The sequence below is a fragment of the Asterias amurensis genome, chromosome 12 (assembly GCF_032118995.1).
Source record: "Asterias amurensis chromosome 12, ASM3211899v1".
Lineage (NCBI taxonomy): Eukaryota > Metazoa > Echinodermata > Asteroidea > Forcipulatida > Asteriidae > Asterias > Asterias amurensis.
Genome location: NC_092659.1, coordinates 18,359,343 through 18,381,674, shown reverse-complemented (window position 1 = coordinate 18,381,674; position 22,332 = coordinate 18,359,343). Strand labels below are relative to the sequence as shown.

The window sequence follows — 22,332 nt, the reverse complement described above, 5'->3', positions numbered from 1 at the left end:
GCTTATTGCACGCTCACGTATGCGATTAGACGTCTGCGCGCACACGTACGTACCTGACGTGAACATTTGTTACTTCACGTAGGCTAAAAACGTGAGATTTTAACGACATAATTTTCTGACGTTCACGTTCACGTTTCTCGCGGAACATGCAGCTAAACCTCCTAAATAGACCCTTCCCATGAAATATGTAAATTGCACGTAGCGCGTGCGCACTAACGTTTTGGTTGGCAAAATGAGGGAACATCGCGCTGTTTTGTACACGGCTAATGGGTGCGTGACGCAGACGCGATTGCGCGTCTGCTTAGTGCACAACTCTATGGCGGTTGCCAACCAACAGGGTCTGTACGCATGCGTGAATGTAATTAGCATATGTCATGGGAAGGGTCCATTATATTGTGTGCACGCGCTGCGCACAACTCACAGCCAATGAACGCCTTCATTCGTGCACAATGGCATGAACTACGGCTATTTCATGTTCCACCCAAAACCGAGACACTCGGAAAGGGTATGGATTTCATACCGAGAAGGAAAAAAGAACAACAACAAAAAACAAACACCAGGAAAAAAAAGAAAAAAAACATGTTCAATTAATAATAATGACACATATTTGCAAACCACAGTAAACACTAACAAAAAAAGGTCCGAATTTACTCTTCCTTCACACCCAGAGCAAAAACAAAACACTTCAACCAAAAAGTTGATAACATCGAAAGTTATACTAGATTGTAATGAAACAAAGGACAACATGATTACTCAACAGAATGAGCAAATCAAAGATTACAAAACAAAGTAAATACTAAAAGAAAGCTCACTCCGGGTTAGTGTGATCCGTTCTGTAAATCGGTAATGACAACAACAAAATTACACAGAGCCTGGGCTGAAAACCACTCTTGTTACCAGTTCCCGGTTCACCCTTACACCGGATTGGGTCCGAGATCTAGATGGGGCCCGGGATTTGGTTCAGAACGATTTCTAGATGTTGGTGTGTCCCGTACTATAATCGGTATCAAAATAACACACGGTAATTGATCAAACTTGCGCAGAGCCTGAGCTTAGTTACCAGTTCCCGGTTCGCCCTTACAGATGATATGGTCTGGGATCTAGATGGGACCTAGGATCCGGTTCAGTTCTGACCCGTGAGTTTCTATAGAGTTTAATTATAGAGTCACGATAAAACAACAGAAGTTCATTTTCTTTCCACGAAAACACGATAATCAGGTTACTAATTGTACACATCGCTGGTATTTTAACAAGACCAATATCTGGTCATATCTCCCGTTGAGCTCAACAACTGGACGAGACAATTCGCTACTGTATATTACATCACGTGTTCGCTAAGAGCGATGAAGACCGTATCCTGTTCAGTCTGACTGAACGGCGGTCCCTTTAACCGGACTTTTTAGAACTGGAGTTGAAAAATCCATCACTGTTATTTATGTGACGGTCATAGAAATTGTACCCCCACTGTTATTTTTATTGCACTTACTTATTATGTAACATTTAATTATTCAAGAGAAGCGCCCTCTCTTGGACAGCATTCCCATTTCGCGCGCTTCCGCCACCCTCATAATGATTCCAGCGAAGACCTGACAACACGTATTTTGTCTTCGTCTGTTTCAGGTAATAATCTTTTGGTTTATTTTCATACATTTTCCCTCTAAAATCATCATTCATGTACATTATTGTAAACTGGTGTTTATCTTCAACCACTATTGATTCTATTTTTATTCATTTCGAGATTATTAGAGATTTAATGGAATTGATTGATTGCCGGACTAAAGATTTGTCCCGGTTTAGTTTTCTGAATACAAGTTTATTATTTATTTGTTGAACTATACCCTTGTAGTTTATTTGACAAGAGTTGCTATTTATAAGTATTTGTTCTTTAAAACATTTCCGATCAGGAGCATCGGCCAAGTTTTATTTGCATTTAAGTTGTTGTTTTCCATCGATAATCAAGATGGCGCATGATGTGAAAATCACATGTCATGATCTTGAGACATACCTGTTTACTTAAAGCCGTTTACGATTTCATTTAATACTGTTTGTACATAAATACTGTTCTGTGATTATTTGTTTTATAAGTTAATTAAGATAATGATTCCAGCGAAGACCTGACAACATGTATTTTGTCTTCGTCTGTTTCAGGAAATAAAATGGTGCACCGAGTGTAAAGAAAATCAACTTGCCGTTAGCCTTTATCCTTATACGACTCTCTTAAGTATTGAGAGGGTCACATTTATTTCTAACCATTATGTGGATAAACGTTTGTTTTATATTCATGGATATAACAATCGGACTGGTTCAGTGACTACGTTTTTTCAAAAGATGGAAATACAACTATAATCAGGTGATTTTTGGTTTGAAATGTTTTGGTGCAAATAAGTCTCATTCACGCCAAATAAACCTTAATTATTTCATTATTTTGTCAATACAGATTTTTTAAATAAGGGAGATTTTGTTCTGAGTCTGGATTCTGTGCCAGCGAGGAACAACAAATTGAGGTAAATCTTTGCCTAATAGCTCCCTGTAATTGCACTTGTTTACCTTTAGTAAAAAAAAAAATGGCCAGACATGTATTCGACAAAATAGTGCACTGGAGCAGGCCTGTACGGTTTGTGCGATTGACTTACAAAAGCACGTACCGTAAAAATCAAACACAACGGACTCATTCTTGTATTTACCCCACAGTCAGAATGATTGATATTATTCATTGTCGGCTCGATTTGAATATTAACAAAGTTGGTACCACAAACATGTCCATATAAGGGATGTCATGATCATAATAACTGATGGCATTATGACGAGGGTTTGGAGGATAATGTGCGGTGTTCCATAACTTCCACCATCTGTTTGTACAGTCATTTATTTATGTGTGATTGTAATCTTGACATTCAGAAATATTCTTGTCTTGGTGTGATACGCTCTTGAAACATGTTAACATCATTGCTCTCTGCCTTGTTTATTTAGGCCTAAGAAAAACTTTTATGAAATTAACCAATGAAAATTCTACAAAAAAATGTGCCAGAAGTCATTTTGCATTATTACTATTACTATTATTATTATTATTATTATTATTATTATTATTATTATTATTATTATTATTATTATTATTATTATTATTATTATTATTATTATTATTATTATTATTATTATTATTATTACTATTATTATTATTATTATTATTATCATTAAGACAATCCAAGGCACTTAACACTGAACTGCAATTGGTACCATATAGGCCTATGCCTTCCACAGAAACAGATAGCCACGGAACTTCACCCAATTGACACTGGGCAGAGCATCATCGGGGAATTAAAAGATTCCTTGATATCTTTCTTGTTCGTTCACAAAGAAGAGCAACCAATATTAATAAAGGATGCATATTAACCGAGTCAACATTGTCCCATAATAGTATTAATACAAAACAACAATTGGAAATGGAAAATCAAGTTCAACAAACACATCTTTGAAAAAAAAAAATCTAATAAAGGAACATACTGCGCTTGCTTTGGCTGCACTAGGCCATCATAGAACGCATTATAAAGCCCAATTTTCTATTGAGCTTTATTAAAAGTGTTTGGGTTTTTCCAGTTGTGTTGCAATTGCGTGTATGACCAAACGTTATCATATGTCACTGTACATTCGCATGCAGAAGTATAGGGTTTGCAATTATCTCCACTGTATTTGAGCAATTTTTAATTTGTCGTTAAGAAATCATCATTGTTACCGGCCATCAGCCACTTCCTTAAGTTCAGCAAAGAGGACAAACTGCAGGCCTACGAAGTTTAGCACAGTTAGTATCTACATCTTCAGGTAGGACTTGCACAAGGGTTATTGTGTTGACGCACACTATAGGCATACATCAACAGTTTTAATGTTCAACCAAACACAACATCCGATATGATCTTGTTTTCGGTTGGTACAACATGATTTTAGTTTTTTTTTGTCAAAACAGTTGAAACCGGATATGAATTCACACTATAATTTCGAACATGTCAATATTCCGGGTATCTCGTTTTGTTTAGATAAGGGACAAATACTTGCTGGCGTTCTTGGCAAGGTCCGGGGATCCGTGTTGGTTAAAAAAGCCAGATAAGGGGGACCAGTTTTTGAGTCAATATCATGAAATCAGGCAATAACATCGTTTTTTTTAGTACAACTGAACTGGAAATATCTGACAATCAATCAGTTCAATCAATCAGTTTATTTCCACAGTTTCAAAATCACATTCAGCATCAAATCATAGGCAATGTAAGTTTGAAATTAAGAAATAAATAGTTGTTTGATAAGATTAATTAAATGAATAATAAGCATTGACATTCGTGCAAATCTGTGCATTTTTGAACTCAATTTGTCATCGAAGTTGCAAGAGAGTAATGGAAAAAAAACACCATTGTTGCACAAAGTCACATTAATTTGTGTGCTTTCAGATGCCCAAATATAAATAGCTCCCATGCCTGAAGCCTTTACAATTACTTGAATGGAAAATTTGCTCAAAAATGGAAATGTACACATTATTTGTGAGTGCAGCAGATTTTACCTAGTGTCTCCATTGATGTACGAACTAATGAACATTAAAATTATTTGGCTTCAGGGTGGACAGCTCAATATTATCAAGATGGCTGCAGCTGCACTTCCAACTAAAACCACTGGCAAGATTAGTCAGGAACTCATCGAATGTCCAATCTGCCTTAAACGGTTCATCAATCCGAAAATCCTGAATTGTCACCACAGCTTTTGCCAAAAATGTCTTCAGGAACTTGTAGACAATCAGAATCCGAAGACGGGTTTTATCATTTGCCCAGTGTGTAAAGAGAAAACTAAAACCCCAGATAAGGGAGTGTCGGATCTTCTCAACAGCTTTTTCTTGAGCTCGCTTATTGATGACGTCATCAATCTTGAAGGTCCAAATCAGCGACCCAAATCTGAATCGTCAAAGTGCCGGAAACACACTGACCAGGAACTGTGTTTCCATTGCGACACGTGTGACTTACTTGTGTGTGTCAAATGTGCGTTGCTCGATCACCAAGCACATACCCTAATCGAAATCACTGATTGCGTTAAATCTCTCCGTCAGGCTGTTAAAGCGGAATTGATGAAGTTCGATGAGTGTCGCAAGCAGTTCCAAAAAGTGGATGACTCTATCAAACATTCAGAGCGTAGATTACAGCTCATGGTCGACCGGACTCTAGCAGAGATTTTGGCCAAGGAAGAAGAGGAAGTCGCTAAACTAAGAAATGCATCTCGCCTCCTTCGAGAAAGAGTCACTGAAATCGGTCGAGAAAGAATTGAGGAATTTAAGAGCATACGGAGCAGCAATCAAGATAAGATGAGCGTCGGCAAGGAGATCGTAGCTTCAGTCAACCACTTGATGCTACATGCCAATGACGTTGAGCTGCTGGACCTCAAGCTAAACGTTATGCACAACTTGACGTTCCATACAGTGCTCCAATTTCAAGCAGTGCAGCAGGGCAAGTCATTCATCGGGTTCAAAGGTCATGACGTCGTCACAGATGCGGATATCGGTGAAATACTAGTGGAGTGGGAGGTGAAGACAGAGTTTGGTAAAAAAGGGGAAGGTGAGGGGGAGTTCAAGTGGGCAACGGACGTTGCTTGTTTTAGCAATGGTGACATTGTCGTTTGTGACTTAAAAAGGCGGCTATTATCCACGTTTACATCAACGGGTAGTTACAAATCTACTGGTGTTCAAAGTGGAACGGAGGATGGTAAACTAAACCAACCTTACGGTGTTGCCGTGACCTCTGATGACCTGCTTCTGGTTATTGACGGACAGGATGTAAAGGTTTATGATAGAGAACTGAGATATATCCGTCAGTTCAGACCCTCACATAATCAAGTCAAGGGGCAGTCAGAGAGTCTACTGAGTGGAATCGCTGTGGACAGGAAAGATCGGATTGCAGTGGCTGACTGTAAGAGAAAGGTTATCTCTCTCCATAATATGGATGGATCCATCATTTCTACAATACATCATGCCGAAATAGGCATTCCATGCAGGCTATCTGTAAGCAGCAAGGAGCGACTGATCTTCGGAAACTACGACAAGATGAAACTAGTTTGTCTGGATTTCATGGGAAACGATGTGTTCAATATCAGCACCTCCATTGACGGTAAACCTGTAAATCCTGCTGGTGTGTGCTGCGACGATGCTGAAGACATCTATGTGGTTGTTCATTGCGGTAAAATGGGAACCGGTGAGATACATCATTACGATGCATCAGGTGAGCACATCGGCTGTGTAGCTCGTGGCTTGTACATTCCTCTAGGCATAACGTTTACTCCGACCGGTGACCTCATCGTGACTGATAGGCACTCAGTCAAGATCTTGCATCGCGTGTGAGTGTCATTGACGTCATGGTCGAAAAAAAAAAAAACATTTTCAAGGCAGTTACAGCTCACAAAGTAAAATAATAATTAAATGAGAGACTCTCAGTCCTGCTCAGGAACGTGAACGTTATTATTCAAATCGTACAAATCGGTTCAAGTATCATAATGATCGACTTTCACATTGACATAAGTCAATTATGAATTAAAGGTGCAGTTCTACACAAATCGGCTTGAATAATGCAATGTTGGGCAAATTATATAGATCATGTTAAACTGCACCATTAAGGCGACGTCATTTGACAACGATGACGTCATTTGTTTGGGATGTGAATATTTATATATAACACATCCCGGCTGGAAGACATGCACAGTGTTTAACTTGATCGCACATTTTATTTTATTTTATATAATTCTTTGAAAAGTGCTCCTTTAAAGTGACGTCATGTGACACTTGATCACGATAAAAATGCAATCTTAAATTAGTAGATCCTGGCTTCAATAATTGTACATTATTATAGCTCTTAAACAATTCCAGTTCATTATTTTAACCACTTTCACAGTTTCAAGTTGATTTAAGCCTCGCCATTTACATTTGCAAACAAATTCGCTGAAAAGAATAAGCAAAGATAAAATAAATAAAATAAAAAATAAATAAAAACTAATTATTCAACAATTAGACCGTGGGATGATCATCAAAAAGGGCTCTAGTTTTCGAGTTTTGTGGTCTACCCTCTGCAACTACCTGAATTTTTCCCCAGATGTTCTTATGGTAGTCCTGAATAACATGTGAAAGTCGTCAAGGGCAAAACTTGCACAGTAATGAGTTATTTTAATTAGAAAATAATTATAGAAAAATAGCGCCCTCTATTGGTCAAAACTGGAGAACTATGCACAAACTCTATGGGCAAATCACCAAGTGCACAAACGAATGGGGAAAATATACTGGCTTATTTATTTTGCTTTCATTTACAGGTTTTCAGCTCTTTTCTCCCAGATTAATTAATTATTTAACATCCCTGGACATCAATCATTTCCCCAATTGAGTTATTTCAATTGTTTCAAATTAATGTCACTAACAAACTTTCTGGGCCTCATTTTGGTCATTTACTAAGTTTTCAGAGCTTAGACAGGCCTTAATTAAATTGTAATCGATTGAATGAATGAACTTGACAAAAAAAGGATATTGTTGACATTAAGATTTTTTTAATTTCTTCTCTTCATATCATAATGACACATTTCTAGTACAATACTCATTGTTATCATGATGAATTATGTTACTTTCTTGAAAAGGCCCTTTTAAATTCCCCCACACAATTCAATTTAAAACAATAATAAATCCGTTTATGTGCCGTATAACCTATGCCTGGCGTATCCCCAAAAAGTCTTGACGTATTCTCACGTATCCACATGTAACATACATAACTTCATTTTAAGTTAGTGATACGCTATCAATTCATTAGTCATACGCTTTGTATACGTTCAGTACGCTATGGATGCGATTCTGGGAAGTTGGGCACTCTTGAACTTTTAAAATGCTCGAACTAGTTTCTGTAGGCCTATACGCCGGCATACGTTAAGGCGATACACCATGGTGTGACAGGGCCGTTAACAATTTCAAAGATATAAAGATTTTACAAAATTGAATGAAAATAATATAAATCTAGTTCCCAAACTGTCTTTCTGGTACCACAGTAACTGATGGGTTAATTCAATTCTCAAATAAATTGTTCCACATTTATTTTAAGGTTTATATTTTGGTAAGCCAAAAGCTTACTTTTTACACATTGTACTTGTGCAGAATTCTCTTCTTGTTTTTTCTACTTTTCTATTGAAAATGATGATTCAGACAACATTTTGTTTAAATTAGTTATCATCAGAATAAACATCCCCGTCCGAGTCCTTTGTAGCCACTCCGCAATTGGCACAAAAGCATAAGTCTGTGCAGGGGAAATTGATTTGTTGACAGGAACATCTGCTGTGTGATATTTTCCTTTACATACTTTCTTCTTCAATCTGCATGATACACTGTTCGGGGAGCACGTTCAGCTGAGGCGTTTCAGAATCACCAGTGTCAGAGCGTAGCAACCTTTTGATCGTGGTTCACCTTCAGTTGTCTCGTTGCTAATGGCATCACTATTCTCGCGTTCTGCAAGCGAATTATAAAAGCATACTCGATGACTGAACAGACAGTACACAAAATAAAAAAAATAATGTAGGAAAAGCAAACATGTACAGTTTTGGTGAAGGTAGATCAACTCATTGTTCCTTAATTGTAGTACACATCCAATCCAAAGTTTATTTAGGCAATATGAATTTCTCATATCCAAGTGGCATGCCCTCATACCCTAGTCAACTTGTGCCCAACTACTAAAGGTCAATCCATACAAAACGTATGATAAAGAGCACTGGAAAGCTTTTGATATAAAGAGGACATTTTTACCCAATACTTTGAACTTTTCATTATCTTGTAGCAAATTCTTGCAAAAATTTACACAGATTTTATATATAGATTTTTTTATATAATAGTAGGGATACTGGTCCTGTTCACAAATACCAACAGTTAACCATATATTCATTTGAGTTTTTTCTCTCGTTTTCCTGAAAACAAAAGAAAAAAAGGTTAGAAGGTTACGCACAGTATTTCTTCTGGTGGACGAGAGTAATGAACAAGTTATTTTTTTTTACCTTCAATTTTTGTTCTTCTTTAGCTTTCTACTACCTGCACGCTTCATTGTCAGCGAAAAGTGTTGATATACCACTAACCCAGAGCGGACATGTCATACTGAAAAGAAAAGAAATACAAATAAATGAGGCCCTAGTTTACTCATCTTATTTGAAAACAAAATTAGGCTTGTTCCCCTTAGTTTAAATACAAAATTTTAATTTTAATACCACATCTCAAAGAAATCTGGTTGTTTGCCTCTAGAATTTTAAGAATAAAGATGGGGATGTTATTTATTATTATTCAAGCATACTTCATCACGTGATTAGTATGGGGGTCTTGGGGTACGTGTATGTACCCTTGCCCTTCCTCCACTTCAGTGTTTTAGTTTAGTAAGTAAGGGCCAATTTAATTTTTCCTGAATCGTGTAAATTTTTAATCGGCCTAGTGCATTGAATACTTAATGTTTTTTGATTTTTCATACTGTAGTCTGTACATGTAATTGTAATTACTAATTGTAACAGTGCATGTATGAATATGATGTATGTTTTTTGTTATTAATTCAAGTATTAAGTAAATAACTTAAACCGATGTGTGTCATCATCATGATTCATCACCAAAATGTGTATCCTCATCATGTGATCGTGACTCTGATTTCGTTTCATATATTTGAGAGATCGGAGCATTTCATTTTGTTTAACTTCATGACTTGAATAAAAAAAATTAAAAAAAATGATTAACTGCTTTGCTTCGAATTGAAGCACAACTTATTCTGGAAAGAAATGTTGCCTAAATACCTTCAACTTCCACTAGTACATCCACGGTACTCCAACCAGCAGCTGCCGTTGTGCTTTCTGGTGAAATTGGATCGGAAGGTCTTGTCTTTTGTAGGTCGCTGTCATGTCATCCATCCATGGCGTCCAACTCCAAACTCCAAGCATACACATTTTCACATGTCATGATGATCATGATGTTTTTCCTAACCACTGCTGGGCCAACGAACTCCTGCCAGCGATAACTATTTTCCCGAACTAGCTCGGATTAAATTTATGTTGTTTTCATGTAACATAAAACGAGCCGATCTTCGCAACTTTCTTCCCTTCACACAGGACGAAGTTTCCTGAGAAGCGTAGACGACATCTTTCTGAAATCCTTCTCGAAACCACGGCTTCGGCTCCGCATGCTAGCTTGGCCCCGCGGTTGTTTTGGCAATTGTGCGTACTTTGCGTACGCGCTCAGTCAGGGCTTCAGACGAGATAAGGGAGCCTGAAGCAGAATCCAACGCAGGCGCCGTCGTTTCGAAAAGGGCCACAAAACCACAGGACTTCGAAACAAGCTCTTTCATTGGTCTACACATCCGCATGCATGTCATATGCGCTATGATTGGCCGAGCTTATAAGTCATCTATTTTTTTGTTGCACGTTCAGCCATTTATTCTCGCTGTATTATTGTGCTTCATTTCGCGAATAAATCCATACTGTGCAAGTTTTGTGCTTGACGACTTTTTTTGGGTGGTAAGTTGAATTTTCTTCAAATTTTGAGACCAAATGTAAGTAGTTGTGTAGGGTAGAGCACTGAAAAGCAGAATTTGGAGCATCATCCCACGGTCTAAATTGAAAGTAACAGCTTACTTTATACTCTTCCGACATGTTGCTAACATTTTGCTTAATAATGTAGGAGTGTTAGTCCAGACATGCCTTGGTAAAACAGCATTGTAGACACGTCTAGTTATTTTATTCAATGCCAAGAACTTGTATTTTGCATTTCTTTGTTGTATAATTTTTTGGATTAGACTCCTTTGACTACCTTTGTATTTTCACTATTATTAATGCAACGATTTAATTTAAAGAAAATATTCACCTAATAAGTAACTTTTAACGATTGGAAGTAACAGCTGATCTTTATTTTTCATTTAAAGCAACGATACAATTTGCTTATTAATATAGAGTTTTAGTTCAGACATGTCTTGGTAAAACAGCATGAATGCTAGGGCGCCACCTTTTGACATGATCACATACAGACATGGCAGTAATAATAATTCATTAGTTAGTAAACATATAAGGCTACCTATTATCAACAATAGTTTGTATTAGCAGAAAGCTTGTAGGCTTTATAATAGACTCTAGTTTTTCTATTCTAATATCGAGAGCTTGTAAAATGCATTCCTTGGTGGTAATGTTATGGATTTATCAGTAGAACTAAAATCACTCAATCGATGACCATTGTATCTTTATTTGTTTGGCTTGTAAAAAAAACACGAAAAAAAACAAAACAAAAAACCGATTACTGCATTCTCTGTTTTTAGTGGCTTGTGGAAATTCCCACTTTTATTATAACTATCAACTGTTTTTGTTTTTAATTTTTTTTTACTTTGGGAGCGTTGTTGTTATGGATGTTTTAGTTTAAAATATCAACGAGCTGATTATCAAAATTAATGATATCATTTTGGTTGGTCTGACCTATAGCCTCTAGTCAAGGCGCACGTGGCACCCCCAGAGGTCAAGACCCCCAGAGGTCAAGACCAGTGCTGGTATTTTTTGTTTTCGTGCGTGACATCTGGGGGTGCCGCCGCCGCGTGCGCGTGGACTAAAGGCTAGGTCTGACCATATAACTCTATGGACCATCGATGTAGAATTCTCTTGGTAGAGTGTTATGGACCTCTACCTATTGACAGATGTGCATCGCCATAATACCACGACCGCAGCGCACTGCATGGGCCCAATTTCATGGCTCTGCTTACCGCCAAATTGTGTGCTTACGATCACGATTCCCCGCTGGCGTGCAAACGCCGAATTTCTGCCTAATGACGTCGATATAATAATAACGCACGCGCAGAAGCCAAAATTCACCGCTAACCCGTGAAATACGCTTGCCGTAAGCACAGAATTCCGTGCATCCGTAAACGCCGATTCTGTGCTTACGGTAAGCAGAGCCATGAAATTGGGCCATGTAGTTAGCGATGTCAAAACGAAAGTTTTTGCTTACCAAAATGGCGTCCTTGCCGTCCTTCGCAATGGAGCACTGGTTGCCTATCTTGCGGCTTGCAGCACTATACAATATTGAGAGCAACTATACAAGTCGAGTAGTACGTTGATTCAGCTACCTGGATGGGCAGATAGGAAAAACATGTAGGGGATTAATTCCAATTAGTGTGCCTTTGATGATAAAATGGAAACAGTTAAAGGCAAACCCTTTGGTTTGTGGAATAGTTCGATAGTTTTAATCCATATAAATGTGAATACATACAATAAAACTATCCTAAAATCTGATATACTTTTCCATAACCATGATGACTTTGAAGTTAAATGATTCTCAAAAGGTTTTATACTAACAAAATAACTCTATAATAACCAATAGTTTAATATTAAGAGTGATAAAAACGTATGATTTTCATTACAAATGTTTAGAAAGATATTTGGCTACGATGTCCTTACAAAATGTTATACGATTTTCAAAACAAATTTGCAAACTGGTTGTAATTGCTTGTTGTAGTTCTACTAAAGTAAAAATTTTTCCAAATGTTCAATAATGGTTTAATCAAAGACATAATGCAATCAACCGATTGCAGTTCTTTTAACTTCAAACTTATAAAGCAAATGGTGGTAAACCACACAACATAATAGTGTTCATCTTTTGTGCCACCATAATAATGTCTTGTTAGCTGCACTGTATTTGAATCTGCATTGCGTGTATTTGAATGTTTTGTAAACAAATTGTGTAAGCTATTTGTGTTCAGCTAATAATAATCTGTATTACCAATTAATTATCTGTATAAGGAAGTGTGTTTGTGTGTGTCGATTTTTTTATTTTTTTATTCATAGCGATGTTTAGCTGCACGTTATACGCGAGCAAATCCGTGACCGCGAACGTAAACAAATTGTGTTGTTTTGGGTGACGTCGCCACTTTGGGCTTGTTGCATGCTCACGTATGCGATTAGACGTCTGCGCGCACACGTACGTACCTGACGTGAACATTTGTTTCTTCACGTAGGCTAAACACGTGAGATTTTAACGACATAATTGACGTTCACGTTCACGTTTCTCGCGGAGCATGCAGCTAAACACTCAGAACTGCCCCTTGTTTGCACTCGAGTGTTTTGTTGAGCTTTAAGGGGAGTTTGTCCGCCATAACCGGTGAAAATTCCCTTCAAACAGTGTCGAAAAATTAGAAAACAGATCTCCATCAATCAGCGTACGGTCCCGGTCCTAAAAGTAAACTTTCAACCTCGTTATTCTCATTAGCGTTGATTTAAGCGTGTGATGAACGTGAGGTTGTAGTCTGGTTCCCAGACCCCAAAATCTCCGACTAGGCTCTGTCGAATTTAGGGTCCGGTATCACCCAAAATCACGTGACCAAAAAGGAGGAATTCCTCCTTTTTGAAGTTATCCGAAATGTTCCGAACGTGTTGTCGTCAACATTCGGACAGTATCGTTGATGTTCGTCAGGAATGGTAATGTCAGTCCTGTCGGCCGTAGATCCAGGAGTTTTTATGCCAGCTATTGTCAATGCAGGAGTTGCAAATAAAGCGTTTGCAAAGCGATGCGACAAGTTCAAAATATATAAACCTGGGAAATCGCTCCGGGATCTGGTAAGTTTTTGTCCTTTTTCTTCAAAAATATTTTTTCAAAGGTGTTTTGACTTGAGTGTTCTTTAGACATTGATTGAGGATTAAGTTTCATGATTTTTGAAAGTGGTAAAAATGGCGCAAATCTGGTGACTAGCTGTCGAAATTATACGTGTTGTCATTAATTGACGATCAAAATAATCTCGTAACCCTCCGGCCTGGCGGCCGTTGGGAGGAGGGTTACGTTATTGCAACTAGTAGTACGTGCAGACATGGTTTCCCTGGAGATGACCCCGACCCTAACAAGTTGCGTCATGCTCTATTTTTAACCGTGGGTGATACACCTAACCTGTGAATTTTAACAAGAGACGTCAAAGAATCTTTGGTCAGGGGACCAGACTACGTGAGGTTGATGCTTGGTAGAAAAGGTTGAGATTTCGGTTTTCACATCGTTTGCGCCACCTCGCGTTCGAAAAGAGAGAACTTGCTCACACAGGTGGAAGGGGCGGGCTGAAGGGGGGGGGCGGTGTTTATTATCAGCGCTTTTAGCTGTTTACGTATAATAATAACGTTGTTTTTTTAAGGAAAAAATTAGTTATTTTAAAGCACATTCCTTTGTCAAGGATTTTTAATTGTTAAAGCCCAGTATCCCCATGGTGTATCCCGTGCATAAACTTACAAACTGTGAACATTTTGGCTCAATCATTGGTCAGCGAAGTTGCAGGGGAAAAAATTATTAAGAATAAAGAAGTTTATGGGGTTTTTTAATTCATAATTTCAACTAATTATTAAAAATGGTTCCGCTTTTCCCAGCAAATTATCTCATTGGAGTCATGATGAATGGATTCTTGTTATCATGAGTCGTTGATGTGCTACACCAGGGATCGCAATCTGACTGAACCGCGCCATAAATACCCGGACTGTTTAGAATTTCAAACTGGAGTTGAAAATTTCAACACTGTCAGTTATTTCTTACCTATATGTGAATTATTATAATTATTATAAATTGTTGCTTAATATTCATGGATATAAACAATCAGAGCTAAATTTGGTCCAGCAATAACCTTTTTTTTTATAAAGATGGAAATACAACTAGCTGAATGATCAGGTGAATTTTGGTTTGAAATGTTGTGGTGCAAACAAGTCTCATTAATAATAATACAAATAATATCGAAGTCTTATAAAGCGCAAGTATCTACCAAATAAGGTACTCAAGGCGCTGAGTATATACAAACTTTCAGAAAGATAGCTTATTGCAGTGAAGAATTCTGAGACCCAATTATGTAGCACCTTATAAGGGTTTACAAGGTGCTACGGCGCATACAGCAGCCACAGCCAGGGGACACCGGGGCAAACCCCTTCTCTGGTCGATATAAGTGCAGTGGGTTCTTTTACACGCGTTACACAACACATGGGACCAACGGCTTTGCGTCCCATCTGAAGGACGAAGCAATGGATAAAATGTCTTGCTTAATGACACAAGTGTCACGGCTGGGGATTCGAACCCACACTCTCTCATCAAAAACACCAGAGTTTGAATTCGGTGCTCGACACTTCCACGCCAAATAAACCTTTTTATGATTTCGTTTATTTGACAAAAAAATAATACAGATTTTTTTTAAATAAACAAGGCATTGTTCTGATGCTGCTTTCATAACTCTAGATTAAATGCGAGTTTATAGAAACAAAAGTTCAGCATAATAGTGGCTCCTGTGATTGCATTTGTTTATTTAAACTTGTACTTGACTTACAAATCACATACCGTAAAAATCAAACATTAACTAGTTGTTATCTCTCAGTCAACACAATTATTGTGTACATTGGCAGCTTGATTTGAATAACAACAATGTAGGTTCCAAAAACATGTCCATGTTTGGGGATCCCACGATCGTGCATCAATGATGACGTAGTGATGGGGGTAGAAGGAGGCCACAGTCGTGAGGTACGGAGTTCCATAAGATCCACTCATTTTTGTTTGTTTGGCATTTGTTCCTTGTTAAATTCGGAGTGGTAAGTGAAACCTAGCCGCACAATAAGCGTGAGGAACGTTGTTTTTAAAGTTGGAAGATTAACAACATCAAGTTCCACAAAACACATCTGCAAATTTCATTGAAATAAAGGACTTTTACACTGCGCGTACCTTCGCAAAGTTTGCATTAGGCCACCATACAATGTACAAAGTCCTTGTTTTCTTATCACGGATTATTAATAGTGTTTGGGTTTTTCCAGTGGTGTTAAAAAAACCATTGAATTTGCGTGTATGGCCAGACAATCATATTTTCGCTGAACATTCGCATGCAGAAGTAGGGTTTGCAAAGAGCTCCACTTTATTTGAGCAATTTTAAATTTGTAGTTAAGAATCCATCATTGTTGCCGGCCATCAGCCACTTTCACAAGTTCAGCAAAGAGGATCAACTAACTCTACGCAGTGAGTGAAGATAAGTCACATCTACATCTTCAGGTAAGACGTCAATTTGTACAAGGGTCTTATGTTGTCATGACGGACAAGATATAATAACGTAAAGATTGATGGGTGGGACATTTTATAACAACTGATACGATTATGAAACTGGTTTACGGAAAATAAGTATTTTAAAGGCAGTAGACACTATTGGTAACTACTCAACATAATTTCTAGCATAAAAACTTACTTGGTAACAAGCAATGGAGAGCTTTTGGTATTTAGTAGTATAAAACATTGTGAGAAACGGCTCCCTCGGAAGTTTTCGAGAGAGAAGTAATTTTCCACGAATTCGATTTCGAGACCTCAGAACTAGATTTTGAGGTCCCGAAATTAAGCATCTGAAAGCAGACAACTTCGTGTGACAATGTTTTTTTTTCTTCCATTATTGTCTCGACGACCAATTGAGCTCAAATTTTTACAGGTTTGTTATTTTATGCATATGTTGAGATACACCAAGTGGGAAGACTGGTCTTTGACAATTACCAATAGTGTCCGCGCACTGTCTTTAATTGAGAAGAGAAAACGCTCTTGTATTGAAACCGATATGACAAAAATGAGCGACAGATTTGGGTAATTTGATGTTTTAGAAATTTGCTTTGTTTCGTGTTTGTTAAGGGAAAGTACTTCATTGGGGCTACCATCTACCAGCACTCTAAAAAAAAACAAATTTAATGTGGGCCAAGCCCTAGTGATAGTGGGACTAGTTTTCAAGTCAATGTCACAATAAATGTGGGTCAAATAAACATGCAGTTACAAATGTTTGCTTCGTTTGACTTGCAATGAGTCAGTCAACTATAAAGTATGGAGTGTCATGTTCGAGTGGTTTAGAGCATCGAATCGAATTCAAGTTGTTGTGGTTAAGGGCACTGGATACCTTTGCTAATTGTCAAAGACCAGTACTCGCACTTGGTGTATCCCAACATATGCATACAATAACAAACCTGTGGTGAAAGTTTCATCGAAGAAAAATAATAAAGAAAAGAAAATGTTTCTGCGTCCCATATCCAACTCGGCTATCGGCCTCGTTGAATATGGGACGCAGAAGTGCTATAATTATTGTTACGTATCCCATTCGCGCTGGTGCGATAACTTTCATGGTAAACTGTAAATAATAACATTATGTAATTTTTGTCCCCCGGTTTGTGTGCCCTAAAAAGGTACATGAGTGGATTCAAAAGAGGGCGCTACCAGACAACATTTTTAACAAATTTGTTGGGGACACTTTTCTGCCCGTCTTTGTACAAAATCATTGACGAAATCCTCAGATTTTTTAGGAATACTCAACATCATCTTGTACATTATACGACCTTGTCAGTAAAACAATCACAGCTCCCAGATTAAAACAAACCGTCACATTGCTTGGAATAACAAGTCAACTTATTACACTATCTTTACGGAACTCTTCATAAAAAAATACGACAGAATTAACTAAATTTATGAAGAAAAAACAAAATTACTGGCCAAAACATAACCGCGTTTGAAGATTGTTGTATTGCCATCTTGTTGACATCCTCTATTCAGTTAAACAAATTAACACCTTATTTATGAAATCTTGGGAATGCGCATAATTTCGAGTCCAACAGATTTTACCCAGCGATGCGCGGCCACCTAGTGTCTAAAAGTCTTCATCCATTGTTGTACTCAATCCCTGTATGAACTAACGAACATTAAACTCGTTTACTTCAGGTTAATACTGGACAGCTCAATATTATCAAGATGGCCGCAGCTGCACTTCCTACTAAAACCACTTGCGAGATTAGTCAGGAACTCATCGAATGTCCAATCTGTCTAAAACGGTTCATCGATCCGAAAATCCTGAATTGTCACCACAGCTTTTGCAAAAAATGTCTTCAAAAACTTGTAGACAATCGGAAACCGAAGACGGATTTTATTGTTTGCCCAAAATGTAGAAATAAAACTAAAATCCCAGTTAAGGGAGTGTCGGCTCTTCTCAACAGCTTTTTCTTGAGCTCGCTTATTGATGACGTCATCAATCTTGAAGGTCCAAATCAGCGACCAAAAACCGAATCGTCAAAGTGCCGGAAACACACTGACCAGGAACTGTGTTTTCATTGCGACACGTGTGACTTACTTGTGTGTGTCAAATGTGCGTTGCTCGATCACCAAGCACATACCCTAATCGAAATCACTGAATGCGTTAAATCTTTCCGTCAAGCTGTTACAGCGGAATTGATGAAGTTCGATGAGTGTCACAAGCAGTTCCAAAAAGTGGATGACTCTATCAAACATTCAGAGCGTAGATTGCAGCTCATGGTCGACCGGACTCTAGCAGAGATTTTGGCCAAGGAAGAAGAGGAAATTGCTAAACTAAGAAACGCATCTCGCCTCCTTCGAGAAAGAGTCACTGAAATAGGTCAAGAAAGAGTTAAGGAATTTAAGAGCATACGGAGCAGCAATCAAGATAAGATGAGCGTCGGCAAGGAGATCGTAGCTTCAGTCAATGACTTAATGCAGCAAGCTGATAACTTTGAGCTGCTGGACCTCAAGCCAAAAGTTATGCACAACTTAGACTTCCACAAAGAGCTTCAGTTTCAAACAGTGCAGCATAGCAGGTCATTCATCGGTTTCAAAGGTCATGATATCGTCGCTGATGCAGATCTCGGTGAAATACTAGAGGAAGAGAAGTGGGAGGTGAAGACAGAGTTTGGTGAAGAAGGGGAAGGTGAGGGGGAGTTCAAGGGGGCATCGGACGTTGCTTGTTTTAGCAATGGTGACATTGTCGTTTGTGACTACAAAAGGCAGCTATTATCCACGTTTACATCAAATGGTAGTTACAAATCTACTGGTGTTCAAAGTGGAACGGAGGATGGTAAACTAAAAACTCCTAGAGGTGTTGCGGTGACCTCTGATGACCTGCTTCTGGTTACTGACGGACAGGATGTAAAGGTTTATGATAAAGAACTGCGATATATCCGTCAGTTCAGACCCTCACAGAATCAAGTCAAGGGGCAGTCAGAGAGTCTACTCAGTGGAATCGCTGTGGACAAGAAAGATCGGATTGCAGTGGCTGACTGTAAGAGAAAGGTTATCTCTCTCCATAATATGGATGGATCCATCATTTCCACAATACATCATGCCGAAATTGGCCAGCCATGCAAGCTAACTGTAAGCAGCAAGGAGCGACTGATCTTCCAAAACTACGTTAAGTTGAAACTAGTTTGTGTGGATTTCATGGGAAACGAGGTGTTCAATATCAGCACCTCCATTGACGGTAAACCTGTAAAACCTGCTGGTGTGTGCTGCGACGATGCTGGAGACATCTATGTGTCTAGTCATCGCGGTAAACAGGGAATCAGTGAGATACATCATTACGATGCATCAGGTGAGCACATCGGCTGTGTAGCTCGTGGCTTGTTCAATCCTCTAGGCATGACGTTTACTCCTACCGGTGACCTCATCGTGGCTAATCTGCACTCGGTCAAGATCTTGCATCGCGTGTGAGTGTCAATGACGTCATGGTCGGAAAAAAAAACATTTTCAAGGCAGTTACAGCTCACAAAGTTAGAAAAAGTAATAATCAAACGAGAGACTCTCGGTCATACTCAAGAATGTGAATATAGACTGTCATACGGACAATCCACGTAAAAATCGTTATTATTCAAATCGTACAAATCGGTTCAAGAATCATATGATCGACTTTCACATTGATATAAGTCAATTATGAATTAAAGGTGCAGTTCTACACAAATCGGCTTGAATAATGCAATGTTGGGCAAATTATATAGATCATGTTAAACTGCACCATTAAGGCGACGTCATTTGACAACGATGACGTCATTTGTTTGGGATGTAAATATATTTATATCTAACACATCCCGGCTGGAAGACATGCACAGTGTTTAACTTGATCGCACATTTTATTTTATTTTAAATAATTCTTTGAAAAGTGCTCCTTTCAAGTGACGTCATGTGACACTTGATCACGATCAAAATGCAATCTTAAATTAGTAGATCCTGGCTTCAATAATTGTACATTATTATAGCTCTTTTACAACTCCAGTTCATTATTTTAACCATTTTCACAGTTTCAAGTTGATTTTAGCATCGCCATTTACATTTGCAAACAAATTCGCTGAAAAAAAAAAGAAAAAAAAATACAAACTAATTATTCAACAATTGAAAGTAACAGCTTATTTTATACTCTTCCGACATGTTGCTAACATTTTGCTTAATAATGTAGGAGTGTTAGTCCAGACATGCATTGGTAAAACAGCATTGTAGCCACGTCTAGTTAATTTATTCAATGTCAAGAACTTGTATTTTGCATTTCTTTGTTGTATAATTTTATGGATTCGACTCCTTTGATTACCTTTGTATTTTCACTATTATTAATGCAACGATTTAATTTAAAGAAAATACTCGCCTAATGAGTAAATTTTAACGATTGGAAGTAACAGCTGATCTTTATTTTCTTTTAAAGCAATGATACAATTTGCTTATTAAAAATATAGAGTTTTAGTTCAGACATGTCTTGGTAAAACAGCATAAATGCTAGGGCGCCACCTTTTGACATGATGCTCATACATACATGGCAGTAAATAGTAATTCATTAATTATTAAACACAAGGCTACCTATTATCAGCAATAGTTTGTTCTAACAGCAAGCTTGGCTTTATATAGACTCTAGTTTTTCTATTCTAATATCGAGAGCTTGTAAAATGCATTCCTTGGGGGTTATGTTATGGATTTATCAGTAGAACTAAAATCACTCAATCGATGACCATTATTTTGTATCTTTATTTGTTTGGCTTGTTAAAAAAAAGATAGAAATAACGATTACTGCATTCTCTGTATTAAATGGCTTGTGGAACTTCCCACTTTTATTTCAATTATCAGATTGTTTTTGTTTTTAATTTGTTTTTACTCTTGGGGCGTTTTTGTTCTGGACTTTTTGGTAAAATTATATCACCGAGCTTATGATCAAAACGGTATCATTTTGGTTGGTCTCACCTAGCCTTTAGTCAAGACGCACGTGGCACCCCAGATGTCAAGATTAGCGCTAGTCTTTTTTTCGTGCGTGACATCTGGGGTGCCGCTGCTGCGTGCGCCTTGACTAAAGGCTGGTCTGACGATGGATATATAATTCTCATTCCACCGACTACGGTTTTATGACTTCAGGGGTGGATTTCACAAAGAGTTAAGACTAGTCTTATCTCGAGTTAGGACGAGTTACTCGAGTCCCAACTCTTTGTGGAATTGACCCTGGAGGACGCCTAGTGGCTCGGTCATAGCATGGTATCGGTAAAGTGTTATGGCCCCCTCTATCAGCAGATGTGAATCGCATTGATACGTAGACCGCATAGCGCACTGTTAGCCATGTCAAAACGAAAGTTGTTGCTTACCAAAATGGCGCTCTTGCCGTCCGGCCTTCGCAATAGAGCACTGCTTGTTTATCTTACGGCTTGCAGCACTTTACAAAATTGACAGCAATCAATTCGAATAGCACGTTGATTCAGCTCCCTGGATGGGCAGAAAACATGTAGGGGATTACTTCCAATTATTGTGCCTTTGATGTTATATTGGAATTTATGCATGACGTTATAAATCTTACCCAAAATGAGGCTATGGGCGCACGTCCGCCACCACTTGCAGTGGCTGCGCCCATGGCCTCGTTTTGGTTTAGCACTGTGACGTACTTGCCAACCAAGTGCGCGCGCACGCGCTATGTTAAATATTTACATATCTCATGGTGGCTTGGTGGTGGCTTTGTCCACAAACACACAGGACGAGGAATGTTGCTTACGGATACATCACGTGTTTCAATAAACTCGTTTCTGTGGTTCATCCGATGGCATGAACTCCACCTACGGCTATTTCATGTTCCACCAAAAACCGAGACACTCGGAATAAAGGGTATGGATTTCATACCGAGAAGAACAATCACAGGAGATTACATCGGCCAAAGTGAAATAGAAAATTACCAGACTGGTGCGATCGAGTTGCAGTGACGTCACAAGGGTACTGTCCCTAAGATACCCTCCTCCTCCTCACCCAGAACGGAAAACATTTCAATAATCGGTATCAATATGATACAGTAATTGATCAAACTTGCGCTGAGCCTGAGCTTAGTTACCAGTTCCCGGTTCGCCCTTACAGATGATAATGGTTCGGGATCTAGATGGGACCCATTGATCCGGTTCAGTTCTGACCCGTGAGTTTCTTCAGAGATAGAGTCACATCAAAAGAACAGATTGAAGTTCATTTTCTTTCCAGAAGAAATCACGATCATCAGGTCACTCCTTGTACACATATTTTGATCTATATCGCTCGTA

General features: G+C 38.3%; 1 protein-coding gene and 1 pseudogene across 1 annotated transcript; both read left to right on the top strand.

Annotated features, from left to right (window-relative positions):
• The first annotated feature begins 1,104 nt into the window (after positions 1-1,104).
• Positions 1,105-8,565, top strand: LOC139944796 (E3 ubiquitin-protein ligase TRIM32-like; annotated as a pseudogene).
• Positions 8,566-15,818: 7,253 nt separating this feature from the next.
• LOC139945560 (E3 ubiquitin-protein ligase TRIM32-like) lies at positions 15,819-20,872 on the top strand. The gene is made up of 2 exons (XM_071942956.1): positions 15,819-16,036; positions 17,726-20,872. The coding sequence occupies exon 2, from the start codon at positions 17,756-17,758 to the stop codon at positions 19,499-19,501; it is 1,746 nt and encodes a 581-aa protein (XP_071799057.1). The 5' UTR covers positions 15,819-16,036; positions 17,726-17,755; the 3' UTR covers positions 19,502-20,872.
• Positions 20,873-22,332: the final 1,460 nt, after the last annotated feature.